Raw genomic sequence first — 17,865 nt, 5'->3', positions numbered from 1 at the left:
CTGTGGTTAAGTACACATACCACTTTGGCTGCTGGGAGAAGGCATGGGCTAAAAAGTCTTTTATGTTAAGTTTTAAGTTTACAATGTTTTTGTGTGTGTTTTCCATTACTAGTAGGAAAAAATTATCTTTCACATAGCTGGCTCAACAGGAAACAAACATATACATACATACAGCAATTGTGAAGCCATGTTTCTCTCAAGGAAAATCTCTTTATTAGTACAATAAAAAAAGAAAAATATTTTCTGAAACTGCAATGTGACAGTTTCTGGTTGCTATAACTCATTACTGAAACCACTTTAAATTAAGGGTCCCAAGTACTCGCTGACATAAATTTGTTTTTTAAAAAATAATGGTTCCATCTTTTTTGTCCGCTACTGGTATTCTTTTTAAATAATAATTTTGTTTTATAGATGGTCATCCCAACATTGCTCATAAAAATTCACAAGATATGCATCAAGCTATTTCCATTTTAGTAACCAATCAATACCCTTAACAGGTATTTACAATGATAGTTTTCTCTTGTTCTCTTGCTGAACACAAGCCACTGCAAGACTGCATTAATGTCAAACAGCATTATTCGAGCCAAGTAGAAATATAATGATATAGGTTGTCGCTTAAGAATCATAGAATCATAGGGTTGAACTTGGAAGGGGTCTACAAGACCATCAAATCCACCTCCTGCTCAATGCAGGAAGCCTGATTCCCAGGCAGTCTCCCATCCAAGTACTAACCAGGGCTGACCCTGCTTAGCTGCTGAGATCAGATGAAATGGTATACTCTTTTAAACTGATCTTGCATTTTTAATAGAGCTGTGTGCAAGTGGCATCTTGAAATTCTCCATCCTACTTGTGGACAGAGAAATATAGGAGGCAATTTCACTGAATTTCTCCAGGAAGAGAAATTTATTTATTTATTTATTTATTTATTCATTCATTCATTCATTTCATTTCTATACCGCCCAATAGCCGAAGCTCTCTGGGCAGTTCACAAAAAATTCTCAACAGTTTCTCCCAACTAGGGCTTCCCACTAGCAGGGCTTGTTGCACAGCTTCTGTCTTTTTTCATAAGGGTTTTTTGCAATAGCATCAACTGTCTTGGCAGGCTGGCCCCCATTTTGCATCCACCACAATGCGGGGGTGGGGGGCAGTGATGTGTCCAGCTCCAGGGATAAGGTGGCGTTCGTGCTCTGCCAAAATCAGTCCTCCAATTTCCTGAAAGTTTTCTAACCCCATGAAAGCGGCTTCCATTGTTCTGCCTCATTTTCAGGGTGTTTTATAATTTATTTGTATGGTGTTTTTGAGTGTACCTTATCACAGCTAGCCTCCCAGGCTGCCTGCCGTTCCTGATCTGAAAAATCACCTCAGGATGCCTTAAACTGGGTTTTAATTGAAGTGTAGGAAGCTGAACAGGTTGCCAAAGAGATGATTGTGCAATGAAAAACAGGACACTTGTGCTCATGTCTCGGTCAGCTCCTAAATAAGATAAGCCCAAGAAACCCAAACCCAGCCCATGAGAATTTCTCAGAAATTTCTTCACCATTGAACTTCTTTTCAAAAGCAATTTTCTATCAAATTGAATGAGAACAGTCAAAAAATGTGGGAGAAATTTTCAGCACAGCACTAACTTTTAAATCTCTGGCCTTTTTTGTTGACTATATAGTGTCTATCTTCCCTTTCACACGGTAGGCATAATAATGTTCTCTTATGCTTGTCTGGTCAGCGTCACATTAGGATTTACACCACTTACACTCCAGCCAATGTCCTTCCTGCTTCATCATGCACAGTTCCCCCAAATATCATGGTGTCCTGCATGCTTCACAGCATCAGTGAGGGCACTCAGAAGCAATTGTGTCGATGGCTATGCCTGTCTCATAATTCCACAGTAAGACCAAGGCTTCAATGGGAGCACCAGCCATGTCAGCAGGAAATTCCCCCAGAGCATTCAGGAAACCATCAATTCCATAAGTCTCCAGGGGGGACCATCTCGATGAGTCCCACACCCCTGCAGGGGGGTAATGCCGCCATCAGTACAAATCCCTTGTTCTAGTAGCATAGATGGGAATAGTATGTTGTTCAGTCATTCAGTCGTGTCCGACTCTTCATGACCCCATGGATCATAGCACGCCAGGCCTTCCTGTCCTGCGCTCTCTCCCAGAGTGTGCTCAAGTCCATATTCATTGCATCAGTGATGCTATCTAGTCATCTCATCCTCTGCCGTCCCCTTCTCCTTTTGCCTTCAATCTTTCCCAGCATCAGGGTCTTTTCCAGGGAGTTTTCTCTTCGCATTAGGTGGCCAAAATATTTGAGCTTCAGCTTCAGTATCTGTCCTTCCAATGAGCACTCAGGGTTGATTTCCTTTAGGATTGACTGATTTGACCTCCTTGCAGTCCAGGGGACTCATAAGTGTCTTCTCCAGCACCACAGTTCGAAAGCATCAATTCTTCGGCACTCAGCCTTCCTTATAGTCCAGCTCTCACAGCCATACATTACTACTGGGAAAACCATAGCTTTGATTATACGAACCTTTGTCGGCAAGGTGATGCCTCTGCTTCTTACTATGCTGTCTAGGTGTGCCATAGCTTTCCTCCTAAGGAGCAAGCGTCTTTTAATTTCATGGCTACAGTCACCGTCTGCGGTGATCTTGGAGTCCAAGAAAATAAAATCTGTCACTGCTTCCATTTCTTCCCCTTCTATATGCCAGGAAGTGATGAGGCCAGATGCCATGATTTTAGTTATTTTAATGTTGAGTTTCAAACCAGCTTTTGCACTCTCCACTTTCACCCTCAACAAGAGGCTCTTTAGATCCTCTTCGCTTTCTGCCATTAGGGTGGTATCGTCTGCGTATCTGAGGTTGTTGATAATTCTTCCGGCAATCTTAATTCCAACCTTCCTAAGGCCCACTTGACTTCACTCTCTAGGATGTCCGGCTCAAGTTCAGTGAGCGCACTATCATGGCTGTCAGAGACATTAAGATCTTTCCTGTATAGTTCTTCTGTGTATTCATTCCACCTCTTCTTAATCTCATCTGCTTCTGTTAGGTCCCTGTCTTCTTTGTCTTTAATCATGCCCGTCTTTGCACAGAACGTTCCCTTGATTTCTCTGATTTTCTTGAAAAGATCTCTAGTCTTTCCCATTCTATTGTTTTCTTCGATTTCTTTGCATTGTTCATTTAAGAAGGCCTTCTTGTCTCTCCTTGCTGTTCTCTGGAACTCTGCATTCAGTTGGGTATATCTTCTCCTTTCTCCCTTGCTTTCGCTTCCCTTCTTTCCTCAGCTACTTGTAAAGCATCCTCAGACAGCCACTTGGCTTTCTTGCATTTCTTTTTCTTTGGGATGGATTTCGTTGCTGCCTCCTGAACAATGTTACGGACCTCCATCCATAGCTCCTCAGGCACTCTGTCTATCAGGTCTAATCCCTTAAATCTATTCATCACCTCCACTGTATATTCATAAGGGATATGATTTAGGTCATACCTGAATGGTTTAGCGGTTTTCCCTATATTCTTCAATTTAAGCCGAAATTTTGCGATAAGAAGCTCATGATCTGAGCCACAGTCAGCTCCAGGTCTTGTTTTTACTGACTGTATAGAGCTTCTCCATCTTTGGCTGCAAAGGACATAATCAATCTGATTTCGATATTGACCATCTGGTGATGTCCATGTGTAGGGTCGCCTCTTGTGCTGTTGGAAAAGAGTGTTTGCTATGATCAGCGTGTTCTCTTGGCAAAGCTCTATTAGCCTTTGTCCTGCTTCATTTTGTACACCAAGGCCATGCTTACCTATTATCCCAGTGATTTCTTGACTTCCTACTTTAGCATTCCAATCCCCTATGATCAAGAGGACATCTTTTTTTGGTGTTAGTTCTAGAAGGTGTTGTAGGTCTTCATAGAACCGATCAACCTCAGCTTCTTCGGCCTCAGTGGTTGGGGCATAGACTTGAATTACTGTGATGTTGAATGGTTTGCCTTGGATTCGTACTGAGATCATAGAATAGTAGGGTTGGAAGGGGCCTACAAGGCCATCGAGTCCAACCCCCTGCTCAATGCAGGAATCCAAGTCAGAGCATCCCTGACAGATGGCTGTCCATCCTCGTCTTGAACGCCTCCAGTGTGGGAGAGCCCACCACCTCCCTAGGTAACTGGTTCCATTATTCTATCGTTTTTGAGATTGTACCCCAGTCCTGCGTTTCCCACCCTTTTGTTGACTGTGAGTGCTACTCCATTTCTTCTAAGGGATTCTTGCCCACAGTAGTAGATATGATGGTCTCCTGAATTAAATTTGCCCATGTCTGTCCATTTTAGTTCACTGATTCCCAAGATGGTGATGTTCAATCTTGCCATCTCATGTTTGACCACCTCCAGCTTACCTCGATTCATTGATCTTACATTCCAGGTTCCTAAACAATATTGTTCTTTACAGCATCGGACTTTCTTTTCACCACCAGATACATCCACAACTGAGGGTCGTTGTGGCTTTGGCCCAGCCGCATCACTCTTTCTGGCGCTACTTGGAAATTCCCTCTGCTCTTCCCCAGTAGTAGGAAACCTTCTGACCTGAGGGGCTCATCTTCCGGCATCATATCTTTTAGCCTTGTGATACGTTCCATGGGGTTTTCTTGGCAAGAATATTGGAGTGGGTTGCCATTTCCTTCTCCAGTGGACCACATTTTGTCAGAACTCTCCACCATGACCTGTCCGTCTTGAGTGGCCCTGCACGGCATAGCTTATGGCTTCACTGAGTTATGCAAGCCCCTTCACCACAACAAGGCAGTGATCCATGAAGGGGGGAATAGTATAAATAGCCCCAATTCAGTCACAACTCATCTTACTTGTCAATTTCAGCTTCTCCTATGGAATGCTTTTCATAACACTGGCCATTTTTGTTGCTCTTCTATATTCCTTTTCCAGTACAATCATATCCTTTTCAAGATGGATGGTAAGAACTGCATAAAGGTGTGACTACTGCATGGATGTGGATTTGGACATTACAGTATCTTTGGCCATACTTCACATTTAAAATATCCCCAGCCATTTTGGTGCCTAGTCTCCAAATACTGAGAAGGTCTGTGTAGCTCTTCACAACCTACTTGGATTTAAGTACAGTCTGCAAATGTCTTTGTTTTTCCATTTACATTCTTTGATATTAAGCAACTTTGTTAAAAATATATATTTTCAGATTCATACTATTTGTACTTTTTTACCCAAATAGTTCTGCTCGCTGGATTAACCATGATGCAAAGTAAGCTGTTGGGAAGGATCCTGTCCATTTGGTGCCTGTGAAGCAGCATGCCTATGGAGAGGTCTGGAATGCAAGACTGCCCAACTGGAGGCTCCTGTCCCTTGAACATGTGCATAACAGTCAGACACTGCAAAATGAAAGTGCCACACTGAGTGAAGCTGCCTTTGTTGAATTTATGTCCATTACAGCACTGTTCAAGGCACAGGAGCCCTACCAGAAAAACACATGTCAATCCTAGAAGAACACAGTTCAGAGCACAGCAGCTACTCCCTTGTGACAAGTAGAGAAACCACAGCCATGACTGCAGTGGTAGAAGAATTTTATCACTATGAAGCTTAAAAGCATGATCGGGCTATATTGTCTGAGAGGGCACAATGTTATTTGTGCTCCAGAATATGCGAAGGAAAGGACATGAGTGGGCTGACACAGCCTCTGTGTTTTTTCTTGTCTGCCTTTGTGACGATATCACAATACAGTTCAGCACAGAGCTTCCATAACCTTTAACCTGGGCAGGCATGCAAAGAAATACAGCAATATAATTTCCTAAAATTGCCTAGAACTATCCTGAGACAAAGATTACCAATTACTGGACAAATCACTATTTTGTTATGGGCTAGATCACAATTTTCCCCCATTGGTATACAATCACAAAAGTACAGCATTTGAACTTCTCAGCAATAAGAGCTCTGGCATCTGAGCGGAGTTCTAAAAGACAGATGTAAGGCCTGGCATGTAAATTATGCCTATGGAAAGCCCAATTGTTTAGTATCTAATGGCACAGACCCACAGCAGCAGCAGATTTCATTCTGTGCAATGTTCTTATGCTCCTCCCCCAAAAAGCAGATGTCAGTGTCACATTAATTATGCATACAGAAAATAGTCACCACATCTATTTTGCAATTTGGTAGCCAGGAATTACAATTACCTTTTTAAAGGCCAGCGTGTAAATGAACCCCAAAGGACAGATTTTCCTAGGTGACAAGCAGCACATTATAGAAACATTCAATGACATGTAAATGTCATTTCGCTTTTACAAAACTTTCCCTAAACATTGAACACTTCATTTAAAATGGAACAAATGAAGTAAAATAACTGAATTTTAAAGAAAGAGAATAGTAAACAAAAATATACTTTAAGAATATTTATGTCTGGGGGTTTTAATTCATGATGTAATATCTTCTGGATTACAGTACTTACTCCAACTGCTTTCAACATTCCACTCATCAGGATATATGCAGCTACAGGTCAGTTTAGGAAATCTGTGTATTACCAATGAGAGAGGCAAAGTTGTTTATGCTTCGGATAAACTTCTATCTGCTCCTGTGTCACCCACATACCCACAGACACAGGAAGGTAGCAAACAGTTGGAAAAATACTGACCTACGTTATATATGCCTAGAATATCGCTCCTGGATTTAGTGGCATTTTAAAAGGACAATTTTACATTTGTCAGCTCTAAGAAGGAAGGGCTCACACATAAAAACAACTTACACACTGAACTTTGCCTCAAAGCTGCAGTGATATTTATGTGATGAACAACGTTTGGACTATAATGCAACGATTAAAGGTTTTAAAAAATGTCGATGGAGGAAAATAAGCAATGCCATTAGCGCTAATTCTTTAAGTTGGACTTGTTACTCATGGGTACAGTGCCAATACAAACTGATCCAGCAAAGATGTTCAATTACTACTTCTCAGGATTTCTTACCTTTGATTATCCATGTGTTAAATTTCCCATCTGACTTTCTTCTTATCCGCAGTCTCTGAAACCTAACCTTACATTTTAAACCTCTCCCCAACCATCCTGAAAACGAATGTTCCTTCTTTCCCATGCTAAGTTTAAAATCCTGTTCCACCATTTGCTGCACAGCTCAAGGTAGGCCAGTAATGGCGTTTCTCTACATAAATGTGTCAGTGCTTTAAAAACTGTCATCTGCTAGACTTGCAGGACTAGAAACAGGAAGAATGGATTTTATGGCTTCTCAATAAGAGGCAGCACTTGCTTTTAATCCTGGAAGCTTTTGATACCATAGGCTTCAGAACAGTCGGGTCCCCCACCCCCACCCCACTTTAAGCCATTTTTAGAGAATTTGACATTTGTTCCCCTCCTATGTTATATAGTTAGATCAGTAGACTGGTGGTGGTGGTGGTGATGATAATGATGTCAACATATTTCAATATGAAGATATCAAACATCTTTGAAAACGAGTTTCTGATATGCACTGTGGTTACAAACCAGAGACATATATGTATACTACAACAGGAATGGTTCCTTTTCAGCAGCTACTCTTGCATAAAACCCCAATACATTTTTTTCCCCAAATTTTTGAAATGTAAAAGAAGTTGGGAATTGCTGGGGATACTGAAAAAGAGGAACACATTCTGAAAAATAATGATTCGAAACACAGACACAATCAAAGCCTGCGCATGCAGCTCAAATCACAATTACTACTAGAGAAGTCTGAAAATGGAACATTTTTACATCAAATAGTTTAACCTGGGACATACAAAAACCAGCATTATAGCACAGAAAAAGCTAAGAAACTTATAGGACAGAATGTTGGGCTGTGAGGCTTTCATTGGGTCTTCGACACTTGAAACAGGATTGGATTTGTGGGGAGAGGCCAACTTCCAGGAGCAGCCAGGAACATGTATCTACAATTGCAGAATGCAAGCTTCATTTACTTGGGTGTCCACAATTTGCCACTGGGACATGTGAACTGGCCCATTCTGTTTGGGTACATACAAAAAACCCTTGAACACATATGGATGTTTCTGCGAACAAAGAATGAACACTATATAAAACACCCTTCATGCATTAGTCGCTTGAATGGGATCCATGTGCCCCTGCTGTCATGCCCATCCTCTTGGCTCTGGGTCACAGTGAGCAAATGTCTGAAGGGGGAGCTCACCATGTGGAAGCTCATCCATGTGATCAGGAGTCCTAATGGTGGTTTCTGATGTAACAGTCAAGCAAAAACCACAGACACACAAATGACTTGTATTTTAGGTTTTTACATTTTTAGTGTAATATACAAGAAGGAAGCTGCTCATGTCCCTGGCAGTACGAAATCTCATCTTTACCATAAGATCATTGTGTGGCCTTGGGCACAGAAGAAGTATGAACAACTCACATCATAGCATCATTCGAAGGAAAATACTATAAAGCAGTTTGCAAATGTATAAATGATAAATAGTAAATAGTAGCAGTACAAGAGTGGCCAGAGAGAGGTAGATTACTTCCTGTGTAATACCTGAAGGTTTGCAACCCACAGGACAGAGAAGGATTCCAGTATATTGTACATCTAAGAAATATTTGTCTTAAGAAATTACCAGCTAAGAAATCAACCCACAGGCGAGCACCGCATTAAAAAAAAAATGGTTTCGATCCCATGTATACCTTCCTGAGGTCTTTGAGAAAAGGTAGGATACAGATGAGATAAACAAACAAGTTCACTGGAATACTCAGTTTTTAAAAGACAGATGCACCAAATCCCAAACCATCTTCATGGTTGTATCTTACCTCTGGTATAAGTCTGTCCAGATGTTCAGCTCGATTCTCATGTGACGGGTGTGTAGAGAGCCATTCTGGCAATCTTGATTGCCCTTCAATAATCTCAGCCAGTTCCATTTGCTGCCAGAATACAGAACTTGCCCTTACATCCATACAAGCCTAGAAGCAAAGAGAGCAGATGTGCAGAATACTGCTGACTAATGAGGTTGTCAGAAACATATTGCAGAGCAAGCTTAGAACTCTTGCAAACATCAGTGGCTGCTTGCTTCACATGAAGTAGAGAAAGTAGAGTATAGATGATTAGTCCCTGTGCTTTAAAATTTACCACTATACCACTGGCTGTTGCTTTGAAAGCACTAGTGGAGGAGGGGAAGGGAGAAATAACATGCCACATGAAAAAGTACTACAAAAGTACTGTGTATAACACAGTAAGTTTACCATACTGCTCAACAGACTCCCTGTCTGAGCTGATGGAGGTAGTCTTGGGTGTGCTGTTGAGATCCCCCAGACTGTTGGTTCTGGAGGATGTTAACATTCATGCAGACAGCAACTTGTCCATGACAACCATGGGACTGTCCCAACATGTCATCAGCCCAGCGCATGTAGCAGGGCATACTCTAGACTTGGTTTTCTCAACTGGACATGGAGAAGGTATTCTGAAAGTGGGAGACTTTGAATTAGTCCCTTTGTCATGGTCAGATCATTATCTGCTGAGGTTTAGACTTAAGGCAGCTTTTCCCCTCTGCAAGGATGGGGGACCTATTAAGATGGTCTACTCCTGGAGACTAATGGATCCAGATGGTTTCCAGAGAGCTCTGGGGAGGTTTCTGGCTGATAGGGCTGGCTCTCCTGTCAAAACCCTGGTTGATCTGGTTGATCTGGTGAATGCAGAAATGACCCAGGTGGTTAACACAATTGCTCCTGAGTACCTTCTCCAAAGCAGAGCTTGTGCCGCTCCATGGCATACTTGAGACCTGACAGCAATGAAACAAAATAGGAGACGGCATGAGCACAGATGGAGAAGAACTCCTAGTGGATGCAATCCACTGGTGTGGGCCTATGGTAAGGTATACTGAAGGTGGCAAAGATCTTGCTGCCTCTATTGAAACCTCTACCTGCCACCTCTGGAGTTTTTCAGGATCATCCAGGGTCAAGCTATTACAAGCTGTCCCTAAGGACGTTGTAGATCCATCTGAGGACCGCTGTAATATATTTGCTAGGCGCTTCAAGGATAAAATATCTTATATCCACCAGGACTTAGACTCCAGTGTTACAGTAGGTGAATCAGGTGAGGTGTCCAGAGTACAGCTTTCTCCAGTTTTCCTGGATGAGTTTCAGTTGGTACAGTTTGAGGATGTTGAGACGGAGCTTGGATGGGTTCATGCAACCACTTCCGTATTGGATCCTTGCCCCTCTTGGCTTATAAAAACCAGCAGGGAGGAACAGCCAACTGGGCCACGGAGGCAATTTAATGCCTCCTTGTGAGAGGGAGTGGTCCTGGGATACCTGAAAGAGGTGGTGGTGAGACTACTCCTGAAGAATTCCTCCCTAGACCCAGAAAATCTAAATAATTTTAGGCCACTGGCAAATGCTCTATTCCTGGGCAAGGTCCTTGAGCAGATGGTCACAAACCATCACCCAACACTCTTGGATGAGATCAGTCATCTGGACCCATTTCAGTCAGGATTCAGGCTGGGTTTTGGCACAGAAACAGCCTTGGTTGCCCTGTATGATGACCTATGTCAGGAGAGAAACGGGGAGTTTGACCTTGTTGATTCTCCTTGATCTTTCAGTGGCTTTTGATACTATCAACCATGATAATCCTTCTGGGACGACTGTCTGAATTGGGAGTGGGACATACTGCATTGCAGTTTCGCTCCTACTTGGAGGGTCAGCTCCAGAAGATGATTCTTGGGGAACACTGCTCAGCCCCATGGATTCTCCAATATGGGGTTCCGCAGGGGTCAGCTTTGTCCCCCGTGCTATTCAACATCTACATGAAACTGTTGAGTGCAGTCATCTGGAGTTTTGGAGTGTGTTGTCATCAGTATGCTGATGACATGCACCTCTATTTTTCCTTTTCATCTTCTTCAGATGAGGCTGCAGATGTGCTGAATCACTGCCTGGCTGTGACAATGGACTGGATAAGGATTAACAAACTGAAACTCAGTCCAGACAATTCTGAGATGCTGTCAGTGGGTGGTTCTTCTGACCAGATGGAGGGTGCTGTTCTGGATGGGGTTGCACTAAGCATCTAAGGCCTTCCTCTGAGTGCCTCCTCCAAGGGAGGCTTGGAAGGTGGCAACAAAGGAGAGGGTCTTCTCGGTGGTGGCCCCCCAATTATGGAATGATTTCCCCGATGAGGCCCACCTGGCACCAACACTTATCTTTTCAGTATCAGGTTAAGACCTTTCTCTTCTCTCAGGCATTTGGCAACATATGAGTTTTTAATCAGGTCCTGGATTTGTTTTATGGTTGATTATTTAAAATTGTTGTCTGAGTGTGTGCCATGCATGGTTTTCTCTTTATATGCTTTATGTAAATTGTTGTACACTTCGTATAATGTATTTTTAATGGTTTTTAATCTTTGTAAACCGCCCAGAGAGCTTCGGCTATGGGGAAGTATAGAAATATAATAAATCATCATAATCACCATCATCATAATCACACAGGCACAGTTTTGACATGCGGCACTTTCAAACAAATGACTCACCATGTAAAAGCTGAGATGGTGGCACAAGTCAGTGGTGGCACCAGAAAAATAAATGGGGGGGGGGGCAAAGAAGCTGCAAAGTACATTTTAAGGAAGCAATGTCTGTCTCACATTAAGATCACTGTGTATCTCCATAGTTCGTTCATTCGTACTTACTTACTTACTTATTTATTTAAAATATTTCTTGGCCACCTTTCAGGGCAGAAGCCCTCCCAAGGCGGCTTACAACAATAAAATACATAAAAACAATTGAAATATTAAAAGTGATAAAAATAAAAACAACAAAAGCCAACAATAAAACCAACAACGATATTAACAGCAGCAACAGCAACAATAGCAGTCATATCAACAGAATGCAAGGTAAAATAATGTTTTCAAGGCCTTCTTTAAAGTCTGCAATGACGGAGCATGGTGGACCACTGATGGCAGCTTGTTCCAAAGGTGTGGGGCCACTGCAGAGAAGGCCCTCAGACGTGTGATCACCCACCTGACTGCTCTCATGGGTGGACAAATGAGAAGGGCCTCTCTTTCTGATTTTAAAGTGCGGGCAGGCTAATATGAGTGTAGGCGGTCCTTCAAGTAACTTGGTCCCAAACCGTTTAAAGCTTTAAAGGCTAAAACCAGCATGCTAAATTGGGTTCGGAAACACACCGGTAACCAGTGCAGCTGGCGCAGTATAGGCGTTATGTGATCTAATCGCCTCGCCCCCACCAATACTTGGGCAGCCGCATTCTGCACAAGCTGGAGCTTCTGAACTGTCTTCAAAGGCAGCCCCACATATAGCGCATTACAGTAGTCCAGCCTGGATGTGACTAGTGCATGGATGACTGAGGCAAGGTCCATCCTCTCCAGACAGGGCCGAAGTTGGCGCACCAGCCTAAGCTGGTAAAGCACTCCTGGACACTGCAGCCACCTGGCCTTCCCCAGTTAGCTCAGAGTCCAGGAGGACTCCCAAATGGCGCACTTGGGTCTTTCAAGGCGAGTACAACCCTGTCTAAGACCAGTTGTAAGCCTCCATCCAAGTAGTTGGTTTCCCAACCCAAAGTACCTCTGTCTTGTCTGGATTAAGTTTCAGCTTGTTCACCCTCATTCATTCCAAAACAGCCTCCAGACACTGGTTCAAGAGTTCCACAGCCTCCCTGGGATGTGCAGATGGAAATGAGAGGTACAGCTGAGTATCATCCGCATAGTGATGACATTTCAGCCCAAACCTCCTGATGACTTCTCCCAGCAGTTTCATGTAGATGTTAAAAAGCATGGGGAACAAGACAGAACCTTGCGGCAGCCCACAAGCTAATGGCCATGGGGTTGAACCGAAGTCCCCCAGCACCACTTTCTGAGATTGCTCCTCTAAAAAGGAGCAGAACCACTTTAAAACTGTGCCTCCCAAGCCCAATCCAGATAAACGATCCAGAAGGATACCATGGTTGATGGTATTGAAAGCCACTGAGAGGTCCAGAAGAACCAACAGGGTTGCACTCCCCCATCCATTCCCCGGCGAAAGTCATCAACCAGGGTGACCAAGGCTGTTTCCGTCCCATAATCAGGCCTGAAACCTGACTGGAATAGATCTAACTAATCAGTTTCATCCAAAACTGCTTGGAGTTCTGAGGCCACCACACGCTCCAGCACCTTGCCCAAGAATGGCAAATTTGACACAGGGCGGTAATTATCTGGAACCAAGGAATCTAAATTTGGTTTCTTCAGCAAGGGCCTCACCACAGCTTCTTTCAAAGCTGCAGGGACCTTGCCATCCCTCAAGGAGGCATTTACCACCTCCGAGGTCCAGCTATCCAGCCCAGCTCTGGCAGATTTCACAAGCCAGGATGGGCAAGGATCTAAAGGGCAAGTAGTAGGCCTCAGTCCTCCAGGCAGTTTGTCCACATCCTCAGGTTGCACAAGCTGAAAGGTATCCATAACATGACTAGATGGTGCACCAGCCCCACCCATATCAGACTCTGTAAAAACAATGTCATCCAAATCAGCGCGAATTCAAGCGATTTTATCTGCAACGTCTCTGGCAAATTGTTCACAGCGGGCCTTTGAGGGTTCGAGTTCTTGTGTTCCAAAGTCTTTTAACTACACGAAAGAACTCCACTGGACGACACTGAGCAGATGCAATGGTGGTGGTGAAGTAGGATTTCTTTGCCTCCATCACCGCCACAGAATAAGATCGCAAGTGGATTCTTACCTGTGTTCAATCGTATTCATTCCGAGTCTTCCGCCATTTGTGCTCTAATCATCGACACAGTTGTTTCATTGCCCTCAGCTCCTCAGAATACCAAGGAGCTGACACAGTTCTACAACTAGGTCGAGGATGTTTGGGAGCGATTGTATCAATAGCCTGGTTCATCTCCTCATTCCAAGCGGTGACCAGGACTTCGGCAGGACCGCCGGCTAAGCCTGCAGGAAAATCCCCAAGAGACCTCAAAAATCCATCTGGATTCATCACTCTCTGGGGGCGGACCATCAAATTTGGTCCCCCACCCCTGTTACAAGTGGCCTGAAGGTCAAAACTAATCAGATAATGATCTGTCCATGCCAAAGGAGTCACCACTGGCTCCCCCACCCACAGATCATTTTCTCCCAATCCAGCACAGAAAACCAGGTCCAAAGTGTGTCCTGCCACATGTGTTGGGCAAGATATTATTTAAGACATGCCCATGGTTGACATGGTGGCCATGAAGTCCTGAGCCACTCCTGACAAAGTAGCCTCAGCATGACTATTAAAGTCCCCCAAGACCATAAGCTTTGTCGTCCTCAACATCACGCTTGAGACCACCTCAGTCAGCTCAGGCAGTGACACTGTTGCGCCGTTAACACATTTACTCCTGAACAAATTTACTCAGAAGTAAGTAACACTGATTTCAATAAGATGCATAGCCAAATAAACAGGTTTAGGAGTGTAGCTTTAATTAAAATGTTGATTTAAATTCTATTGTTTATTTTGTTGTAGACTCTAGGTATTACTATAAATAGATCTCTCTCTTTTAAAAAAATAGAAGTATAACAATGGGAAGCCTTCTTAATCTGTTTTATATTGGCAGGTTTTGTGTAGCTGGACACCTTTAACGTCTGTATGACCGATATTTAAATGGAACTTTTCTCAGCATGGAGAAGTGGTGATGGAAAGCTTCAGCTGTTGACTCTGTGCCTGTTATGCAGCAGTTAAAGACGCTGGAGCCCTGGCAGAAAAATGCTGGCAAGCACAGATGCCAATTACAAGGTGGTATCATAGATGCCTTGAGATTTAATTCACTGAAGTCAATTAACACAGTTCAGGGAAATGGGCAATTAGGAAATCCTGGACATAGGATACTAAATACGGAAACAGAAATGTGGGCAGTATTTATGTAAAAAGGAAGAAATAGAAGACAATGGAGATTAAACATGCATTGATAAGGTGACTGGGGGAAAACTATCTTGTTAGAAAGTCACATTTACCTCTCAGCCCTTCTGTGTTCAAACGTTTGGAGACCAGGAATTGCCCTGGAGAATATGGGGCTTCAGAACATCCTAGCCTAAAAGGCAAGTTTATTCAGGCATTAAACCAAAGCAAAAGGAGGAATCCTGAATTGCAGCTGCAATATGGTAGACAGTTCCTGGAATGGCAGCTTGGGATATTATTACATTGGCAGCAGACTTTCCCGTCTACTTCGTTCTTCCCTGTTGCCCTCATGGGTAGAATATATTAAGAGGCTTATGGGAAAGTATTTTGGCCCTTTGCTGATACACCACTTAGTATTTTCTGCTTGAATCTTGGTAGTGCCTGGAGGAAGCCATCTTGACTAGCTTGAACTGAAGCAGAATATACCCATGCAGTTTATCAGCAAAGGGGGTGAGCCACTGATCCTGATCACTTAGTACAGTCTGCCTGAATCCTGAGTTCTAACTGGAAGCCAAAACAAGCAGCACTTTACATTTTGCCATGGATTTCTGCCTGGGGGTGGGGGCAGGGGCAGCAGAATAAGGGTAGAGTTCCCTTGGGTCTCTGTGGTGTCACTCATGGATACAGTCTCAGCATGAAGACTACTACTTCTATTAAGTGTGCTTACATCAGCTCTATTTGTATTACAGGACACTAGCGGTTTGCTTCTTCAGGGTAACAGACATTTTGGGCTTTGTCTTTTTGTCCTTCAATGCTTATGATAACCAAATTAGCTCCGGAATTTGGAATTACCTCCAATAAAAATGGCAAGCTGCTTTACTTGCATGCTTAAAAGTAAAAAATATTTTAAAAATTAATTGTCCATTTTTATGTATTTATTTTAAATCAAATGAAGGGCTGGAACTTGCTGAATGTAATTACTGGGCCTAAAATACATTGAAATTGTACTACTGGGTCATAATTTAACATATGCTGGAATGCAAAGTAAAGGGAGAAACAGCTTAATATTACCGAATTGACATTGGAGAATGAATTCCTTTTAATCTACACTGATATTTTTTAAAATGAAACTCTGTGGAACAGTAACTCAAGTCATAAGAAAACCTCCCAGTGTCTGCAAATGCAAACAAGTCTTGAAATGGAACAGGTGGCATTTGTGCACAAATGTGAATGAAAGAGGAGGAGATACCAATTATGCTAATGGAAGCAAACCATCTGGGTTAAGATCTTGACCTTTACAGGCAAAGAAGGAACTGCTGTAGCAATGCAGAAGAAATGAAAACAGACCTATAAAGTGCTCTAGACAAATAAACATGGAAGGAAAGAAGGGCCTTATGTGAGAAAAAAATCTTTATTTGGCTTAAACCCCACAATACTTCTCTGAATTGATGCATATGCCAAAATACTGATAAAAACTGTATTTTTGCAAGAAGAAAATAGTTTCATGTAAGAAGTCAAAGTATCTGCAACTTCACTGATTCCACTTAATGAGATTTGGGTCCAATTCATATATGTGATCTATGGGAAAAAGTGGCTTGATAATACAAATGTATAAAGAAAATTCCCCACATAGTTGCAGCAATGCAATTCTCACCATGACATTGCAGAGCTCTAAAAAAGAGGGTTTGTGATAAAGTGGTGAAAGTATAACTGCAGACACAGAAGCAGCCGCTTCACACAAATGCCTCTGCATGTGGAGTAACCTCCCCATGCTTGAACTTTCCCCATAGCTACCATTCTACATCTACGAATAACTAGGAAAAGCACATGATGTATTATTTAGAGAAGCCTTTAAAAAAGGTTGCCTGTTTAGATACTGTCAAAAGCGCAAGCTGATGGCTACTTAGCAGGTTTCCACTGCTTTCTCCTGCTATCCCCTTTCAAGACACCAGCTTTTGTATTCTGCTTATCCACAGCCAGAGTGATTTCTCAATGAATTAATATCAAGTTACTTCTCTTCTCAAATATTTTGCTCAACGGCATGACCTCTCCAATACATAAAGCCATAGAAAAGAATTTGAAGAATTTTGACCCAAAGAAATAGAGGCCAGTTAATGAGAACTGCATTATTGGTAAGTTTCGAAAATACCTATAAAAGGTAACAGTTGATTAAGTGGATCTGATTAATGGTCAATTAACAGTCGATTAAGCTGATCTAATAATGGTCTGATCTGACTGTCTCTCATCAGTCAAATGAGATTTGTGTTCCAAAACTCTAATAAAAATATACAATATTCTTAACAACACTAGGTGGCAGTGGTGGTATAGTTTATATTACACACACACACACACACACACAGGGTGGGGATGGGTGAAAATTCCATTCCAATGCGTGTTTTTTAATAAGAATTTACCAAAATTCACAATTTCTTCATATTTGGGACAGAAAGAACATGAGATTTAATCAATTTGAATTGACAGAAAGCAAACCTCACAGATTCGACACACACACACCTTGGATAAGCCCAGTCCTGAAATTCCAAATTAAAAGACACTAAAACTATATATGGAAAACTATTAACAATACAGTCCACTTAAAATGAAGCAAAAGTAATCTTTGCTATTCTATGAACAAAATCTACGATTACCTTAGCAGCAAACTGAAGTCCAACTTTGTCGGCTTCGGCTTCTAATGTCCTGCTATATGGCCTGTCAAACAGTAACTAGACAAAAAGAGAAATATAAAACCAAAACTTTGTTTCTGCCAGTTTCTGAAATCAAAGTAATAGTTTGTTCATCCAACCGACATGCAACAACGAAGGCATAGCAATGGTTCCCCCGCCGCCATCCCTCTTTAGGGTTTAGAGAAGAAGCTGTAGATGTTGCGCATTTCCCTGGCAAATTAACAAAATGGTTCAAGCAACTACATTAGCAGCATGGCTAATTAGCTAAACTTGGGATGTGCTGTGTTATAAATCTTGTTTTAATTCCTACTGTGTTTCCTTAATACTGACAAAAGTATTAGTAGTATTTTTTTTAGTTCATTTTAATACCTCCAAGATTTTGTTCAGCCA

The 17,865-nt window shown here is 42.3% G+C and overlaps 1 protein-coding gene across 5 annotated transcripts in view; it reads right to left on the bottom strand.

Annotated features, from left to right (window-relative positions):
- OMA1 (OMA1 zinc metallopeptidase) overlaps window positions 1–17,865 on the bottom strand; it is a 46,896-nt gene that overhangs the window by 11,784 nt on the left and 17,247 nt on the right. For all 5 annotated transcript variants that reach the window (XM_084852379.1, XM_084852380.1, XM_084852377.1 and 2 more), the window contains 2 exons: window positions 17,440–17,514; window positions 8,760–8,909 (listed from right to left, as the gene is read on the bottom strand). In XM_084852379.1, the coding sequence (XP_084708505.1) occupies window positions 8,760–8,909; window positions 17,440–17,514 (225 nt within the window). The remainder of the gene's footprint in view (window positions 1–8,759; window positions 8,910–17,439; window positions 17,515–17,865) is intronic.

Source organism: Heloderma suspectum, chromosome 4, assembly GCF_057233095.1.
Source record: "Heloderma suspectum isolate Gila_16-S chromosome 4, 16-S_ref, whole genome shotgun sequence".
Classification (NCBI taxonomy): Eukaryota; Metazoa; Chordata; class Lepidosauria; order Squamata; family Helodermatidae; genus Heloderma; species Heloderma suspectum.
This window is presented reverse-complemented; position numbering and strand designations above follow the sequence as displayed.